This window comes from Eptatretus burgeri, chromosome 9, assembly GCF_056783735.1.
Source record: "Eptatretus burgeri isolate ZD-2024b chromosome 9, Ebu_testis_v1, whole genome shotgun sequence".
Classification (NCBI taxonomy): Eukaryota; Metazoa; Chordata; class Myxini; order Myxiniformes; family Myxinidae; genus Eptatretus; species Eptatretus burgeri.
The window spans coordinates 65,680,623-65,698,186 of record NC_140969.1 but is presented as its reverse complement, the minus strand read 5'-3'; the positions used below and the strand labels follow the sequence as shown (position 1 = coordinate 65,698,186).

Here is a 17,564-nt window from a genome sequence, read left to right as displayed (position 1 = left end):
CAGGACTGCACAACCACTGAGGGGTGACGCTGCTCTGAGTGCCGGGCAAGGCCTTTGCTTGGATAATTCTTGAAAGGGTTTGGTGCCATATGCTTGAGTACCAGTGCCCAGAGGAGTCAGGCTTTATACCAAAGAGGTCAACGATTGACTGTATCCTTGCTCTTTGGGTCCTCACCGAACGCAGATGAGTTTCGGCAGCGGCTGCTCACAGCTTATGTTGATCTCTGTAAAGCGTTCGATTCAGTGAATCGGGATGCCCTCTGGAGGATTCTTGGTCTTCGTGGGGTGCCACTAAAACTGATCAATCTGATGTCTGAACTATACTCTGGTACTGAGCGTGCTGTGAGATGTGGTGGTGCCATCTCTGACTTATTTCCAATTGCTAAGAGAGTTTGACAGGGGTGTGTACTGGCCACCAGACTTTTCAACGCTTGTGTGGACTGGATTTTGGGGAGGATGTCGGAGAGATCAAGCTGCGGTGCGTTTGGGAATGTCAAGATCTCTGACTTTGATTTCGCAGATGATGCAGTCATCCTTGCAGAGACTCTGGATATCCTTTTGGGGCCCTCGTGGTGTTGATTGAGGAGTCAGAGTCACTGGGAATACGGGTTTCCTGGGTCAAAACTAAGATCCAGGCTTTCGATGACATTTGGGATGCTGCTATCTTGTCTGTGCCTGTTTATGGCGAGGATGTTGAGGTCACAGAGACATTCACTTACCTTGGCAGCGAAATTCATGTCTCTGCTGGCTGTGAGCCAGAGGTCAACAGATGTCTGGGTCGGGCCAGGGGAGTCATGGATTCACTGGATCTTGGGGTGTGGCGCTGCCGGTACCTGTACGGAAGGACGAAAGTCCAAGTCTTCAAGTCTTTGGTGCTTCCAGTCTTGCTCTATGGATGTGAGACTTGGACTCTGACCAGGGATCTGAGGTGGCGACTTTATTCCTTTGGTACCAGGTCTCTTCGGAGAATTTTTGGGTATCGCTGGTGGGACTTTGTGTCCAATGAGCGATTGCTAAGAGAGCCTCAAATGAGATTTGTTACCAACATAGTCCGTGAGCATCAGCTGCAGCTGTACGGACGTGTGCCTCGTTTTCCTGACACGGATCCTGCTCACCAGATTCTCTCAGCAAGGGAGTCTCCTGAGTGGAGGAGGCCAATGGGCTGACCATGTGCCTCCTGGTTGCAGCAGGTTGATCAGCATCTCAAGAAGATGGGGATGGACCAGGCATCTGCCTGGGGGGATGGCCAGATGGAGGCCCCTGGAGTACTGGCAGAAAGTGAACGCAACGACGCGCTGCTCCGGCGCATGCTCCCATACCTGACCATACCTGAAATGGTGGAGATGTGTAATACCCTCCCCCACCTGGAGGCGGTGCTACATGATACACATTTACATTGAGAATTTGCACCCCCACACCCCACACCCTTCCCAAGACCAATGGTAAAAAAAAAATAATTTTAAAACACCCCTACACATTAATTGGGCTTATGCTGATCCTCTGTAGCAAGTCTGGATGTAATTGGCCCAGAACTGCAGGAGGAGTAGCCCAACAAACAAACCCAAAAACAAACACACAAACACCGGTCCGTGAATTATAGTAAGGACAAGTCTGAAGACGACGATGGTTCACGAGCGGTATTTGATGATGTAGAATGTTTCAGAAGTCAAGGATGAGACAATATGATAATGTTTGACCAAGTTATAAAAATGATCAACATGATGTGGTATGAGTGACAGGTTATTTGCTGCAAAATGTCGAAAACCCAGTTTCCTTCAACAACTTTCAAAATTTGACCTTTGCATAACCTTTAAAGGTCACAAAACAATGTTGTGGACATTAAAATAAGGAAACAGGTTACGTGCTATAGCTTATTGGAGTTAGTTCGTCGAAGAAGGTTGAAAACCCGGTTCGATTCCCACAACTTTGAAAATTTGACCTTTGTGAACTTCAAAGGTCAAAGGTCAAGGATTATGACCTTTGGTGCAAAACTTCCTCTGGAACATTCCAGGAACAATATAACATCATATAGGCTTAATGGCATTTTGCACTCTTCGGATTATCCATACTTTGATGAAATCAGCGTAAAAGCAAACTTGAAGGGGGCGCCACGGGCAAGGTGTTCGAGATAGAGCAAAATAGTTTGAAGACTTTAGGTGGGGAATGACCTCAAGATTATGCATAAAAAATATTGTCATCCAAACTCTCAAAGTTTGGGCGGTCGTATGATTTTTATGATAAAATTCTAAATTTTCTAAGTTCGTGACCTTGTGGCCTTGACCTTGGGACGAAAATGAAAAATCGAGCTCCATGGGGCTATGCAGGTGCCATTGGGCTAACCAAATACCGAAACCCCTGTCAGATTCGACAAACCTCCTTGGTCCTAGGAGAAGATGCAAATTGAAATCAGCTACGCCCTAAAAACACGTTTTTTATGGGCGGAGCCACACCCATTCTCAGGAAAACACAACGAGATCATGATATAAACCTCCCACCAAAATTTTATCAGGATTGGATCAAAACCCACGGAGCTATGCTCGGGACAGACAGACAGACAGACAGACAGACACACAACAATAACGAAAATAGTGGTCACTTGTTTTTTTCGTGAAAATATTTTTTCACTTTTTTCGTGAACCAATACTTATTTCATATAATAAGACTGTGCAAGTGTGCATGCCTTCCCCGTCCTCTTATTCCCCGTCTCTTATACCTCTTGGTATCCAGTATTAGATAATTCCTGGGGAGTCATTAAATTAATTAGGGATAAATTAAGAATATCTTTCGCTTGGATAAGCGTGATGTACTTGGCGTCAGGACATTAAAGACACATGGCCCATCCACTCAGTGCTGCGGGTCTTCCAAATTTTACACTTCTAAATTAGCATTAAGCAGGCCATTCGTGGGAGTAGTACCAATGTCCTACTTGGACATTTGTCTTACATGACATTGACGTCGAGTGGAACGGGTAGTGTTCTCACAGCTGTATTTTAGTAGATGTGTACCGGTGCCTCATCCAGAACTCGATTTCAGAGGTCCGAATCCTTGGAATAGATAAATGGAAAATATATGTTAATAATCTCTTCCCCTGACTAGGCTCTGAAGTTATCCAAAGGTGATAATAAATAGGCTCTGAAGTTATCCAAAGGTGATAATACATTCTTTCAGTAAAGTTAATTTAAAATTACAAATTATAGCGACAATAAACTCCTTTACTGTTTTGGCATGAGGAAACATGCGCCACACTGGCATGGATTCTGACCAAGAGGATATTGCCATATGGATCCTGACCATTCTTGTTTCTGGCACGCACCATCCTGACTGTGGTCAACACAAACAGGTCTGGAGAGGCAGTCAGGACAATTACACATTAAAAAGCACAAGCTCTTCCGGCTTATTGTGTAATTATAGCGGATCTTGCACGGTTATGAAGGCTTACATCAATCCACCTGTACGTCCTTCTGAGCTTGGATTTCATGAAATCCATCTCAATTGTCTGAGCATATTTTATCAGTATGTCCAAGTCATTTTTAGATTAGGTTGATAGGTTCTCATAGAATACACTGCAATGACAGAGCATAGTAGACATGGACTTTGAAGTAAATGCATTACAAGTAAATCATCATTGATGTACAATGTGGTCATTACTTCCAACAGGTACTCCCACCCTCATCACTCTGCTTCTTTTGCACCTTTCCCCTCCAAGTCTTCACTTTCCGTGCCCTTTGTATTTTATCAGCCCCTCTTCACCATTTTTCTTCTACCTTGAAAATGCTTCTCTACTCCCAGACTCCAAACACCTCATGCCTCGTTCCCCTCTTTCATCACAATTAATGACATAACTACTATCCCAAAGCAGCAAATTCTTCCAAATACATCAGAACTCTGAAAATATGTGCAAATGCCATAAAATTACTGGATATTAATAATATAATTGTGCTATGTACCTGCCAATAAAAAAAAAAAATTGAAAAGGTATCTGTGTACTGATATAGGTTTGGTGCATTTGAATGATGGGTTCCATGGCCTCTTCCTGTGTACATTTCCTCATAAGATGCCATCTGCACTCATTGACGTTATGTTCATTTGCTCACCTGAACTGTAAAACTGAAATGATGCGTTACTGGCATCAATGGCAACAGAAACCGGTCCTTCTGAGGCGACAGCAATTTTCAGAGCAGTCTCATTACCCTGTGGGATGTCTACATATGTAGAGAGAGAAGTAACAGAAAGACGTGGGTCGAACAAGCATTGTTGATCATCCTGTAGATGGAGAGAGGGAGGGGAGGGGGGCATTGAAAAAACATTGTTTTGGATGGTGGGTTGAGAGGGGAAACAAAACATTATGTCGATATACAAATACATTGGTTGAAGCCAATTTTCAATTGATAATTTTTCTGTTGAGGAAGGATTCTGACATAAGGACGGCACACTTGCTTCTGAACTGTCTGTAGTGGGTGCGGTTCTCAACCACACTATAAAACTATCAGATTTGTGTTTTCACACATGGGGTGTTTGTCACTACTATCTTACACTGTCCCTCAGATGAATGTCAAGCTTGGGGCCCATCTGCTCTTATTAGTTTAACGTTAATAGACCCCACAGTGCATTTTGACGAAGAGAGGACGAGGTGCTGCTGGCTTTCTGGTCAAATTACAAATTCCTGCTCTTGCTTACCAGGGGAACTAATAAGCAGCACAACTGTGATTCTTAGAAAACAGTGCACACCTGTGGGCCGCATCCATAATTGACTCCCAATACGATGCATATACAATGGGGAAAAAATTGAGGGCACCTCCTGTCTGCCACAGATTCACCAAAACATGCTATAATGTACAGAATTCACTGGTGAAATGGCAGTTGGAGTTCTTAGACCGCACTGCAATTCCACCATCATTAAAGAGAGAAAAACATGATGGTTGAATTTCACACGTTTTAATATATATATTTATATATTCAATGTCGAGGCTCATATAAGAGCTAACACACAGAATGTACAACAAGGGGAGCAGGAGACAAGAGGGGTGGGAAAGGGAAGCACAAAAGAGTGGGGAACAGAGATATGAGGAGATCTGTGGAAGGGATAGGGATGGTGTGGGGTACAGGTAGTGTAGCAGCATAGCAAACCTGTTGTGCATTTTGTGATAAAAGCACCAAATTTGGCACAAATGTACATTAATATGTTGCGAACATTTTCAGATATTGGGCCACTTGAAATTCTGTCTTTATGTCCGCCATATTGGATTTCAAAATGGCCACCACTTGAAATCTACATTTGCTATTATCTCTGGACGTAATGCAGCTATTGACTTGATTCTGGTATCTAAATGTATGTTTTTGGGGGCAAGGAATCCAATGGTACCATTTTAAACTTAATATTATCTATCATAGTCTGTTATATAATTTTATTTGGAAATTATCTCGGCAAATATTGGATTCAACACAATACTTTGAAAAGAATGTCTTAGTTCTGAAAATGTCTCAGGTATAATACTGACATGCTACATGGTCTAGTATTTGAGGCTAGGTGTACTGGTATCTGTGGCTAGGTATATACCGGTACTGAAGATACGTGTACATAAACAGTATCATGTTAACAAGTTCAGCATTGCCACAAGTACATGTATGTTGTTGACTCATCGTCATGTGCAGTCCCCTTCACACACACAGAGGGCTGTGCACTGAAGGGCAGCCTTTTTGCACTTGCAGCGCCTCACACACCCTTTCTTGCACTTGCAAGAAACCAGCTCAATGCAGCTGTGAGCTGCCTCAGTTAGCCTGGTCCAGTAAGGTGTGTACTGTCCTTCTCCAGTCCTTGACCAACCCCAGTTGGTTGGTGGAGGGAGCTCTAGTGCTGGCAGCAGTATCTGACCCCACACATGTCCACCTTGATACACTGCCCTCTTGACATGTTCCTCCAGAGCTGCCTTCGTTGGAGGGATGAGCTGCACATTGTTCTTCCTTGCGAAGAGCTTCCTCCTGGCCTTGTCAATGTCTGTGCATTTGCTGGTTCGATCATACAACAGGATCACGAACCTCTCGATGATGCGCATTGCATCGTCTGGTATGTCACGAGGTGCAGAGAACAGCAGCAGCAGCAGCGCCTCAGTGAGTTCTGGCAGTACTGCCCACGCAGTCTTCTTACCATGTCTATGAAAACTAGACACAGTGTTGCATCCAGTTAGAGCGTGGAACATTGGCAGTGCACGAGCCTTCTCTCGTCCCAATCCAGCTGCTATTTCGTGTGCTGCTAGGTATCGGAAACTCTGGCCTGTTCCAAATGCCAGCCACAGTTTGTCTTCTGGTAGCAACTCCTGTGCCAGGGACACTGCCAGCACCACAACATCGGTGTCTACAGTCCGGATGAGTATTGCATGGTGTCCATGCTCGACTGTGTGAGATGCATGCAGCAACATCCGACTGTCAGCTTCTTCATAGTTACATGGGGCGAGTGAGGTCAGATCTGGCAGTAGTGGCTTGCTGAGCACTGCCTCTCCATCAGTAATGACGAGTTGCTTGTCCTCCTGGTCAAACCATTCCATGAGAGCTGCTGAGAGGAACCTGAACAGCTCAGTCTTGTTGCTGTCCACTCGTAGGAAGTTCTGCCAGTTTCCTGGTATGGCTGCGGCAGCCACCACACGTCTCCGCACACCTTGTCCCCGCTTTGCACGTGTACTACCTTTCAGTGAATCAGCAAGGTAAGTATCGCAGACCAGATCCAGGCGTGACACTGTTTGCAGCTTCGTGGACATATATGGGATGAAGATCTGTTGTGCATACTCTTCAAAGGTCTTTGATGCAGCCGGCTTCAGCATCTGGACGATGGCTGCTCCATCAAGCACAATACAGGTCGTGACAGGAGTCTCTGTCTTTGCGTCGGAGACTTCTTCCAAGCATGTGAAGAGATCATTCTTGGTACCAGTGCAGAGGCTTCCACCATCAGACAATGCAGGAGGACATGCCTGATTCTCGTGACAAAAGAACTCCTCAAGGTTTCCATCCCTCATCTGGCAGCCAATGTACAGGCGTGCGAAGAGTTCACGGTCATTCTTGATGGAGGCGAGCTGTTGCTGACCTATGCTCTGGCTTCTTGGAGCCATATGACATATGAAAACATATTAACATATGAAAAACACAAATGAATGGGTCACTTTGTTTCCTAATGGGATATGAATTTATATTTTATACTGCCAGCATATATGAGCTTGTCTGAGTTGTTACTCGTGATTTAGTATAGTTTTTTTATATTTACAGAACTAAGACATTCTTTTCAAAGTATTGTGTTGAATCCAATATTTGCCTAGATAATTTCCAAATAAAATTATATAACAGACTGTGATAGATAATATTAAGTTGAAAATAGTACCATTGGATTCCTTGCCCCCAAAAACATGCATTTAGATACCAGAATCAAGTCAATAGATGCATTACGTCCAGAGATAATAGCAAATGTCGATTTCAAGTGGCGGCCATTTTGAAATCCAATATGGCGGACATAAAGAGAGAATATCAAGTGGCCCAATATCTGAAAATGTTCGCAACATATTAATGTACATTTTTGCCAAATTTGATGCTTGTATCACAAAATGCACAATTCTTTTGAATATTTGGGCTAAGCCGCCCCACTAAGGGAGTAAATAAGATGGACATGACAGTGACTTTCAGGTCCTTACACTACAGGGGCTTTCAGGAAGGAAAGCAAGGAATTTGAAGGAGGTGGGTTTGGGGTGGATTGGCGGGGGTAGAAAAAATTGTGGTTTTGGATGGGGGAAGATAAGAGATGGTGGTGAACAGCTGTTTTGAAGACCTGGAGGGAAGAGTGGGATTGAAGAGAGTGTGGGAGTTTGTTCCAAAGATGGGGAAAAAAAGAGGGATGAGAGAGTGAAGGTGAGCAGTGATTCTTGATTTTGGTAGTTTTACCAGCAGGGGGTTGCTGGTGGACCTTGAGCACCCTGTAGAAATATGGAGGGGACAGATCACAGACAGAACAGGGGGGGAGCAAGGCTGGAGAGGAGACGTAGAAGACAGAAAGACCACCGACCTTCCTGCAGTGAGAGAGTAATACCTGCCTGTGGTGTGAAAGACCACTTACAGGGAAACCAGGTGATTATTCATCATAGCTATCCTGAAACTCTGCATGTATTATAAATACAGGGAACTCACACTGAGTTTGAAACACTCCATGAATCTGAAACTCTGGCTGAGATCAAAAAGCTTTCCCAAGTTTGGATAAAGCTGCTTGTAAAGAGACTTAAAGATGAGAAACAACAGATGCAAGAGGAAAATTAAAATTTTCAGGTACCCTGGCACTGTATGGATATGACTGCTCCGATTCAATTCCTCTGTTGTCACGGATGTACATGAAGGCCTGGTCCATCCATCCACCTTCACAGCCCGCATTCCCCTCCACTCTTGAACAGTCCACCAGATTCTGTTCACTCAGTGACACCAAGGTTGCCTCTTCTTTTGTATTCATTATATTCTGGTGACTCTGAGATGCTGAATTCAGGATGCGCCGATAACGAGCAAGTTGTCCCTCTAAAGCACCAGTCGAACTGAAGGCCCAGCAAGATCCACACTGGCCCTGCATACATGTACATATAAACCACCGAACCTTTGCATTTTCAGCAAAAATATTGCAAGTGATCATCACCATATATTGACCTCCAAATTTAGATGGGCAAAACATTGTCATATTGAATGTGATGAAACAATCGTTCAGAAATATGTTTTGCTTCTTTGACCGTGTGTAGCGTTCATTACATGAGTAAAGTCGGCAAATTTAAGCTGTAACTTAGGGGAAAAGGTTGGTTTAACGGCTGTACAAATCAAGAATCATCACACCATTTGAAAGTCTTTATCCCTGAGCAGGGGTCAGCTTTTTGCAGGCTCCAATCATGGTACCCTTTCTTTTGGCAATGTTTTTACGGCCGGATGCCCTTCCTGACGCCAACCCTTTAGTCGCTTTCGACCCTGCAGGGATAATTACCAGTATACTGGTGCTCATTTTGCCGACCTTCGGAAGGATGACAGGCTGAGTCAACCACCCTGATGCTAACTCAGCAGCCAGTGGGGCTCGAACTCAGGACCCACAGATCCCAAGGCACCGCCTTAACCACTGAGCCACATCAAACTCAGGACCCCACAGATCCCAAGCCACCGCCTTAACCACTAAGCCACACCAGGCTCATTGTACAAATCAAGAATGAAGGGACATATCACAGTCAATGGAGAACAACAGAGGTATCAGATCATAGTCTTTGTACTGATTGTCATTAGTTGCATTTCATGAAGTATTTTGGTCTTAGCAACAAGACTGCAAAACGTTTGTATGTAACTTAAAGTTGAATAAGCAGCTGATTTATTTTCCTGTGGCAACAGTTCTCTTCAACATGAATGAAAAACATTCCCTCTTAGGCTTTAGTTATTTTATAACTTGGTTTACGGATCCACCAACGGTATATTTGCCGAAATGAAATATAAATATAAAACACATTTTTAGCCTTTTATATTTATACATTTTCCGCCGAAGGTGCAAAGTTTCAAAACCCGAAATGTAAACGTCGGCATTTATATTCAAAATATAATTTTGTGTGCGTGCGCCAAAATGCCGAGTCACCTTTAACCAAACTGCGCAGTAGAACTGCGCAGTCGTCTTCGGTCATGGCATCTGAGCAGTGGCCAGCGTGGTTCAGATTGACTGTGGTTTCTGGAGCGAAAGTGATTGTTAAGAAGTCTGTCAGCGGTATAAATTTGAGTGACTGTATTGGTGATTTAATCACGCAACATCTTTGACGACGAATATTCTGGCCGAACTATTGCATCAATTCAGTGCAGCAGCAGGGATGATTCACACGCTACTCTCGATCGTGCCGATTTTGTTTCCATCGAAAGTTGCACACCGTTGTTCATATTGAAAGATTTCGGTGCCAAGTACGTCAAAGTTTCCCTGCGAGATGCTGATATTCAGCCTTCAACGGACCAGAAATCAGCCTTTGATGTGCTCATGGGGATGGGGAGACGGTACGATCAGATGCCCACTGAAAAGTAAGAGCTGGTTATGGCTCTGATTGACCGTTTTGACCGTGTTGACTCCTAGTCGACACCTTTTTTAAATCATATCCAGCACGATGCACTGGTGTGCACACACACATCTATGACTTGGACAGTAATTTCCTCAGCATTGTTTCCATTTGTTTGATGATCCAACAGGTTTCTATAAGAAAAACATGCCAGACTATATTGTAAAAACAAGTTTTAATCCTTCTTTATTGTTTTTCACATCAGATGATTCAGTGAACATGGGCATCCTGCATTTGAATGGTCTTCCATATTCAATGTTTTCTTAGATCCTCCTGGTCTGGGATTTATATTCCCCCCCCCCCACCACCTAACCTTGCCTTTTCCAATGGAACATCCGAAAAAAATCATAAAAATATATAAATTCTAAAAATTGAAATTATATTTATATTTCGACCGACCGACCCTACATTTTAGCTGAAGAACTGCATAAACCAAGTTATAAAATAACTAAGGCCTTTACAGATAAATTAATAACTTTCACCAAAAGTTTGTTTTCCATTGTCATATGATAATGTAATTGGCATGGTATTGATATCTAAATCACAATATAGGGGATTTGAGGAGGGGGTGTAGTAGGATCCACTCATTTAGTGTTTTGGGGCAAATGCCTTGAGAATTAAAGATCGTCATCTATCAATAATTCCAGCTGTGTGTGTGTGTGTGTGTGTGTGTGTGTGTGTGTGTGTGTGTGTGTGTGTGTGTGTGTGTGTGTGTGTGTGTGTGTGTGTGTGTGTGTGTGTGTGTGTGTGTGTGTGTGTGTGACCGCTGTTTCTCGACAACCACTGGCCCGATCTAATTGAAACTTGCCAGCTATATTACTGGGGACCTGAGTATGTGCCTTTTCAAGGTTTGATATTAATCGGACAAGTGCTTCCCAAGTTATGGCCATTTATTTACCAACGAATGACAAGACACATTGCTGCATAGGCGTGGCTGATGGGGAAGAGAACCTCAGCCGCGTTCCCCATGACGGGTTACAACGTACGGACTTCCGGATGGTGATGACTTAATGTATTCTAATAATTTCTCGATTTCTTATGTGTATTTATAGATAAACACAATGCCCAATCCAGTCGTCGTTTACGAGAGCGAAGGAATAGACTGTGTGGTTGTTTGAAAGTTTTTGGTTTTTTTTGGTTTATTTTTTTTTGCACGTACGTTTTTTTTTTTATTCTTCTTCTTCTCTTCTCTTTGTGTTTTTCCTTGCGATGACATTGCGAAAAGGCAAAATACGTTGGCGCTAATTGAATAATTGGCCATTAAAACTAAATTGCGAATAATCGTAACTGCGATATGCGAACTTCCGGATAGTGAGTACTTAACTTCGCGTAGGCCGATACGCGGCCGGCCGACGATGACGTCACGTGCCGTGCCGGTTACTATGGGGATCAATCGGTGCCTTAGTTACCGTGGCGTCGGAGTGGCAATGGTCAATGGCAGCGAATGTCATGGCAAGCAAAGACAGGGAGGTAAACTTGATTTTAATTAACTGTGTGTGTAAGTATCACAGCAGTTGTTACTTCAATGCAAGCGATAATTGGTGGAATGCATGTGAACATTCCATACGGGCACGCACGACTTCCGGATGGTGATGACTTAATGTATTCGAATAATTTCTCGATTTCTTATGCACATTTATAGATAAACACAACGCCCCAATCCAGTCGTCTTTTACGAGAGCGAAGGAACGGCCTGTGTGTTTGTTTCCGACTCGCGGTTTGAAAGTTTTTTTTTTTTTGCACGTACGGTCACGCACGTACGGGCACGTACTAGTGATTATCAATTTTTAATAGTGTCAAAGTCCTTCAGCTGATGGAGGAAATTGTACATCAGATCTGTCATGTTCTATGTCAGATTATCCAAAGATTTCCACTTATGTATGATGTGAACATCTGGGCATGGGGGTTTGTGTCTAGTGGAGCACCTGCAGAACACCTAACAACCACACTTTTGAGATAGCAAGGTGTGTAACTTGGTGTCAAGGAATTTCCATGAAGACCAGACCACTTGCTCCCTGTTGTTTAGGCAGTAATTTGTAATTTGTTCAAGATGCTGGCAATAATTCACCTTGTATTTGTGAAAGACACTGTGAGATCTTTAACTTCCACCAGATTAATGTCCATCTGAGTGATGGCATACTTTGTGATGCAACACTGTGCCTGCAAAGTGCCAATGCAACAGCTTATAGTTGGGCTGCTAATTTAACCCAGGCTACACAAGACAAAGGTAAGCATGTATACCTCTAAGCTATCCAGCCAGCACCCCTGAACAAATTAAGAATAATCCCAGCAGGTACCTCAAAAACAAGAAGAACCGCACTGTGGTCACAACACGCAACAAAATCCGGTAACGGGCTGATTGGGAAACACGCATTTAAAACACTCTTAAAAGATGAACAGCGAGATTTGGAAAAACACATTGAATGCACAATTAAAAGATTAACTCGACACCTCTTATTGTTGTCTGCCTCTGCCATGGTAATATCAGAACAAGCCGATTTGTCACACGGCACAGATGTTTAACCCCATTATGGGACCATTCAAAAATTACGTAACGCTACTTTTTTAGGGAGGCACATGCGGGCTTTATTAAACCTTACTAAGAATTTTTATTTGACACATGATTAGATTTTTCGGAGTCCCTCATCATAATTGACACTCGACCCAAACAAAGCCAATGGAAATCTGACACAACAAACCGGACAGTGGATAATCAGCAGAGGCCTACAGGCCTCATGTGTTTGGCCCACCAGAAAACCAAGATGGAGGCCATATCATTTGTTTGGGTGATATGGTGGGTGGAGTCAAGTGAAAGATGTGCGTGTGGTCCAGCAGTTATCTGACCAATGGGTGCACATTTCAAAAATCGACTCCAACAATATGCAGCAAAACTAAGCTCTTGTAGATCAGTGACATGTCACAGGTAAAAATCAAGGGGCTCAAAAACATATTATGTCTCCATGATAATCATCTGATAACTTGCCAGAATTCCCTTATACCTTCTCATACACTTCAAAAACAAATCAATAACTCACCTGATCTTTCACATTGGTCACAAATCCATAATCACGCCAATCAATGCTAGGTGGGGGATGAAAGAATGCGGGTGGCAGGAATGTAGCGTGAGCTCCATGTAGTCTTCCAGCTGGATGGCGGTATCCATTCATGGTCTTATGAAACTCTTTTGGTTTCTGTTGGACATTGTTGTGATTAAATTAATGAAAAACTGAAATACAGTATTTAAAAATTCATGCAGTACTTTTTCCATCATCTTCATCATTAAATTATGTCTTCGTTAAGAGTATGTGTTTGGGCCGATTCCATTTCACTGCCTGTGGATCAACTGTGGAGGTGGATGATGTAAAGATACTGCAACAACACTACCAAATATTTCAAGAATATAGCAGAAAGTCTGAAGTATTTCTAAAAGCATTCATAATCCATTGATATACATCAGCAGATAATAAGCCAGTTCCACCAGGTTGTTGTAAGGGCATTCATTCCCATTCGAGTATAGAATATTTAGGGAGTTTGCTAGCATAATATTCATTAACTGTTAAGACTGCTAAAGTATAGATATGATTTTGAGATAATATGATGATGTATGCAATCGCATAGCAATCCATATTTATAGTCATATTTGATGATTTATGTAATTGCCCAGCAATCCAAATCTACATGCATATATGATAATGTGATGATATATGCAATCAAACAGCAATCCATATCTACACTCGTATTTGTCATTGTAATGATTTATATAATAACACAGCAATCCATATGGACACTCATCTATGGTGAGGCATTGATTTATGGACAGCACCCATGTGAAACCCTCGGGCATAGACATGTATGGTATTTGGGCATCTTGAGTTGGATGCTGCACGTAGAGTTTTCCAAAATGGGCACTGGCAAATCACCAGATCCAGAAATGGTATAATGTAATGTGTGAATACATTATGTAATGTAATATGTGAATACATGTCCATGCACATGTGAAATACAATTTATTTATAAATCCGAGATAGCTGAAATGTGAATTATAGTTGCCCTCCACTAGTTGCCTGGAATGGCGTCACTGCAGGACCTCTGAGTAAACATTATGGGAAATATTCCATTGTGGCCATCAATTTTTTATGCTGTTGGCCATTACTGACTACCTTTATCTTGACATCCTCAAATTGTTTAGCATGTGACAATGCAACATATAATTGACCATGTCTGAAGACAGGAATAACAGGTTGGAGTTGTTTTATTAAAGACTTCAAATATTAACATTTTTATTAGCTCGCCTGTTCGAAGAACAGAGAGCAAGAGCGATACCCCCGGTGTGAGCGTGAGCGTCAGCGTCAGTGTCAGCGTCAGCGTCAGCTTGAAAATGTTAAAGTTTTTGGTGCAAGTTACTTAGAAGCTTGCCATTCATTAATATGTGTAGTAGGATGCTGATATTTGGCATGGAGGTTCCTTTGGGGTATATTATTGATGTAGTGAAGTTGAAATTAAAAAATAATTTCAAATGTTTTAAATTTTTGACCTGTTTTGAACTTCACTTTTTTGTAGCACATCAACGTTAAAGTTTTTGGTGCAAGTTATTTAGAAGCTTGCCATTCATTTAATATGTGTACTCGGATGCTGATATTTGGCATGGAGGTTCCTTTGGGGTATACTATTGGTGTAGTGAAGTTGAAAGTAACAAATGATTTTTTTTTAATTTTAGCTCGCCTGTTCGAAGAACAGAGAGCTATAGCGATACCCCCGGCGTGAGTGTGAGCGTCAGCGTGAGCGTGAAAATGTTAAAGTTTTTGGTGCAAGTTATTTCCTTTCTAATGTTTTTATCCACCACACTATTTTTTACTGATTACAATATACAAATACATATATTGCTTTAAAATTATTTGGATCAGACTTCACTGCAATGCTTTATAAAAAATATTATTAGACTAGTCTTTTTAAAACGATAAATGTATAAACAGGCGAGCATTGGGTGGCTTTGACACCAACTCTCTGGTTATACTTTGTAGTATCAACATGCATGACCTCCATGACTATTTTATTTCCTGTTTGGGTTTATTATCAAAACGTACCTTTCTTTCGTGATAGACGACGCATTGTTCAGTCTTTAAATGTACATATTGTAAACTCAAAGGTTCTCTTGAGTGTGCGAAAATTACATACAACACCTCTCCCTTTCTTTGGGCGGTGTATAGACAACAAACCACTGCCTCGATCACACGTGAAAATAAAAAATAACCCTATTTATATTGCTCGGATAGATTCCAGTTTCAATGGCCCTTAGACTGACCCGAAAATAAAAAAACAACACTGGTTATTTATCTCGGAGAGATTCCCATTGCAATGGCTCATATGCTGACATAGAGGCCTGAAGCCTGAGTGTCGCCTTTTCAAGGCCTGGGTCACCGACGGTGCCAATTGAAAGTCTACACCCCGTTTTAAATTTTTCATCTTTTGTTGCCTTATAGCCTGGAATTAAATTGCATTAAATTAGACTTTTTTCACCTTTATTTACTTTACATCGTAACCCACAACTTCCAAGTGAAAAACAAATGCTACAAATTTCAGAAAATTAATTAAAAATACAAAACTAGAATATCTTGGTTGGATAAGTGTCCATCCCCCTGAGTTAATACTTGGTGGAAACACCTTTGACAGCAATTACAGCTGTTAGTCTGTTGAGATAGGTCTCCACCAACTTTGCACACCTTGATTGGGAAATATTTGCCCATCATTCTGACCAAAACTGTTCAAGCTCAGTAAAGTTGCATGGGTCGCGTTGATGGACAGCAATCTTCTAGTCATGTCACAGATTTTCGATTGGATTTAGGTCGGGGATCTGACTGGGCCACTCAAGGACATTTATCTTTGTGTTCCTTGGCCACTCCAATGTAGCTTTGGCTGGATGCTTCGGGTCACTGTCATGCTGAAAGGTGAACTTCCGTCTCAATTTTAGCTTTCTTGCAGAGGGCAGCAGGTTTTCCTCGAGGATTTTTTTGTATTTTGCTCCATCCATCCCTTCTATCCTGGCAAATGCCCCAGTCCCTGCTGATGAGAAACATCTCCACAACATGATGATACCACCACCATGCTTCACAATAGGGATGGTGTTTGGGTAATGTGCTGTGCTGGGTTTGCGGCAAACGTAACGTTTTGCATTTCGGCCAAAAAGTTCCATCTTGGTTTTGTCAGACTACAAAACCTTTTGCCAAATGGCTTCAGAATCTCCGGAGTGATTTTTTTTTGCAGACCTCAAACAGGACTCAAGGTGGGGGTTTTTGAGTAATGGCTTCTTTCTTGCCATCCTACCCTACAGGCCAGACTTATGGAGTGCTTGGGATATTGTTGTCACATGCACACAGTGACCAGTCTTTGCCATAAATGCATAAAGCTCTTTCAAAGTTTCCATTGGCCTCTTGGTGGCCTCTATGATCAGTCCCCTCCTTGCTTGGTCATCCAATTTGGAGGGAAGGCCTGATCTAGGCAGGGTCTTCTTCATGATACCATACACCTTCCATTTCCTAATGATTGTCTGACTATGCTCCAAGAGGTATTCAAGGCATTTGAAATATTTTTATATGCATCCCCTGATCTGTGCTTTTCCACAACTTTATCCCGGAGGTCTTTTGAAAGCTCCTTGGGTTTCATGGTTGAGTCTTTGCTGTGAAATGCACTACCAGGAGAGTATACCTACAGGAACAGCTGATTTTATTCTGAAATAATCAAAATCACTACAATTTAACAGAGGCCTGGGCATCGAATGGTGGGGGATGGGGGAGCATGCCCCCCTCACTTTTTATACAGGGGGGGACAATATATCGATTTCCCCCCCCCACACTTTTCTATTTATATTGACAGATTTTGAAAATAATCTTAAAATATATCAAATAGAAAAAGAAGAAGAAGAAGAAGAAACCCTCATTTAAAAAAAAACCTATCAGGGGGGTGGGTTTCATAGATTTTGTCATTCGAAATCCTCCATCCTGCAAGCCCTCGAGCCTAGATCTTTCCCTTCCCATAGTTAAACAACAACAACAACAACAACAACAACATAGCGTCATAGGTTGTATATCCAGGTCCTCCCTTGACCCGTAGTGAATGCGATATACAAGGTGGATACTGTGTGTGTGTGTGTGTGTGTGTGTGTGTGTGTGTGTGTGTGTGTGTGTGTGTGTGTGTGTGTGTGTGTGTGTGTGTGCGCGCGTGTGTGTTTTTGTGTGTGTGTGTGTGTGTGTGTGTGTGTGTGTGTGTGTGTGTGTGTGCGTGTCTGTGTGTGTGTGCTTGTGTGTGTGTTTTCGTGTGTGTGTGTGTGTGTGTGTGTGTGTGTGTGTGTGTGTGTGTGTGTGTGTGTGTGTGTGTGTGTGTGTGTGTGTGTGTGTGTGTGTGTGTGTGTGTGTCGAATACGGTAGGCCTATTAATCGTTATGTTTCTTGTTGAACTATTATGTTTCATGTATGTAGTATTTTTATG

At 42.4% G+C, this 17,564-nt stretch overlaps 1 protein-coding gene across 2 annotated transcripts in view; it reads right to left on the bottom strand.

Annotated features, from left to right (window-relative positions):
* Positions 1 to 17,564, bottom strand: part of LOC147020251 (procathepsin L-like) — a 56,453-nt gene that overhangs the window by 6,760 nt on the left and 32,129 nt on the right. For both annotated transcript variants that reach the window (XM_085895481.1, XM_085895482.1), the window contains 3 exons: positions 13,118 to 13,273; positions 8,303 to 8,584; positions 4,095 to 4,263 (listed from right to left, as the gene is read on the bottom strand). In XM_085895481.1, coding sequence (XP_085751607.1) covers positions 4,095 to 4,263; positions 8,303 to 8,584; positions 13,118 to 13,273 — 607 coding nt within the window. The remainder of the gene's footprint in view (positions 1 to 4,094; positions 4,264 to 8,302; positions 8,585 to 13,117; positions 13,274 to 17,564) is intronic.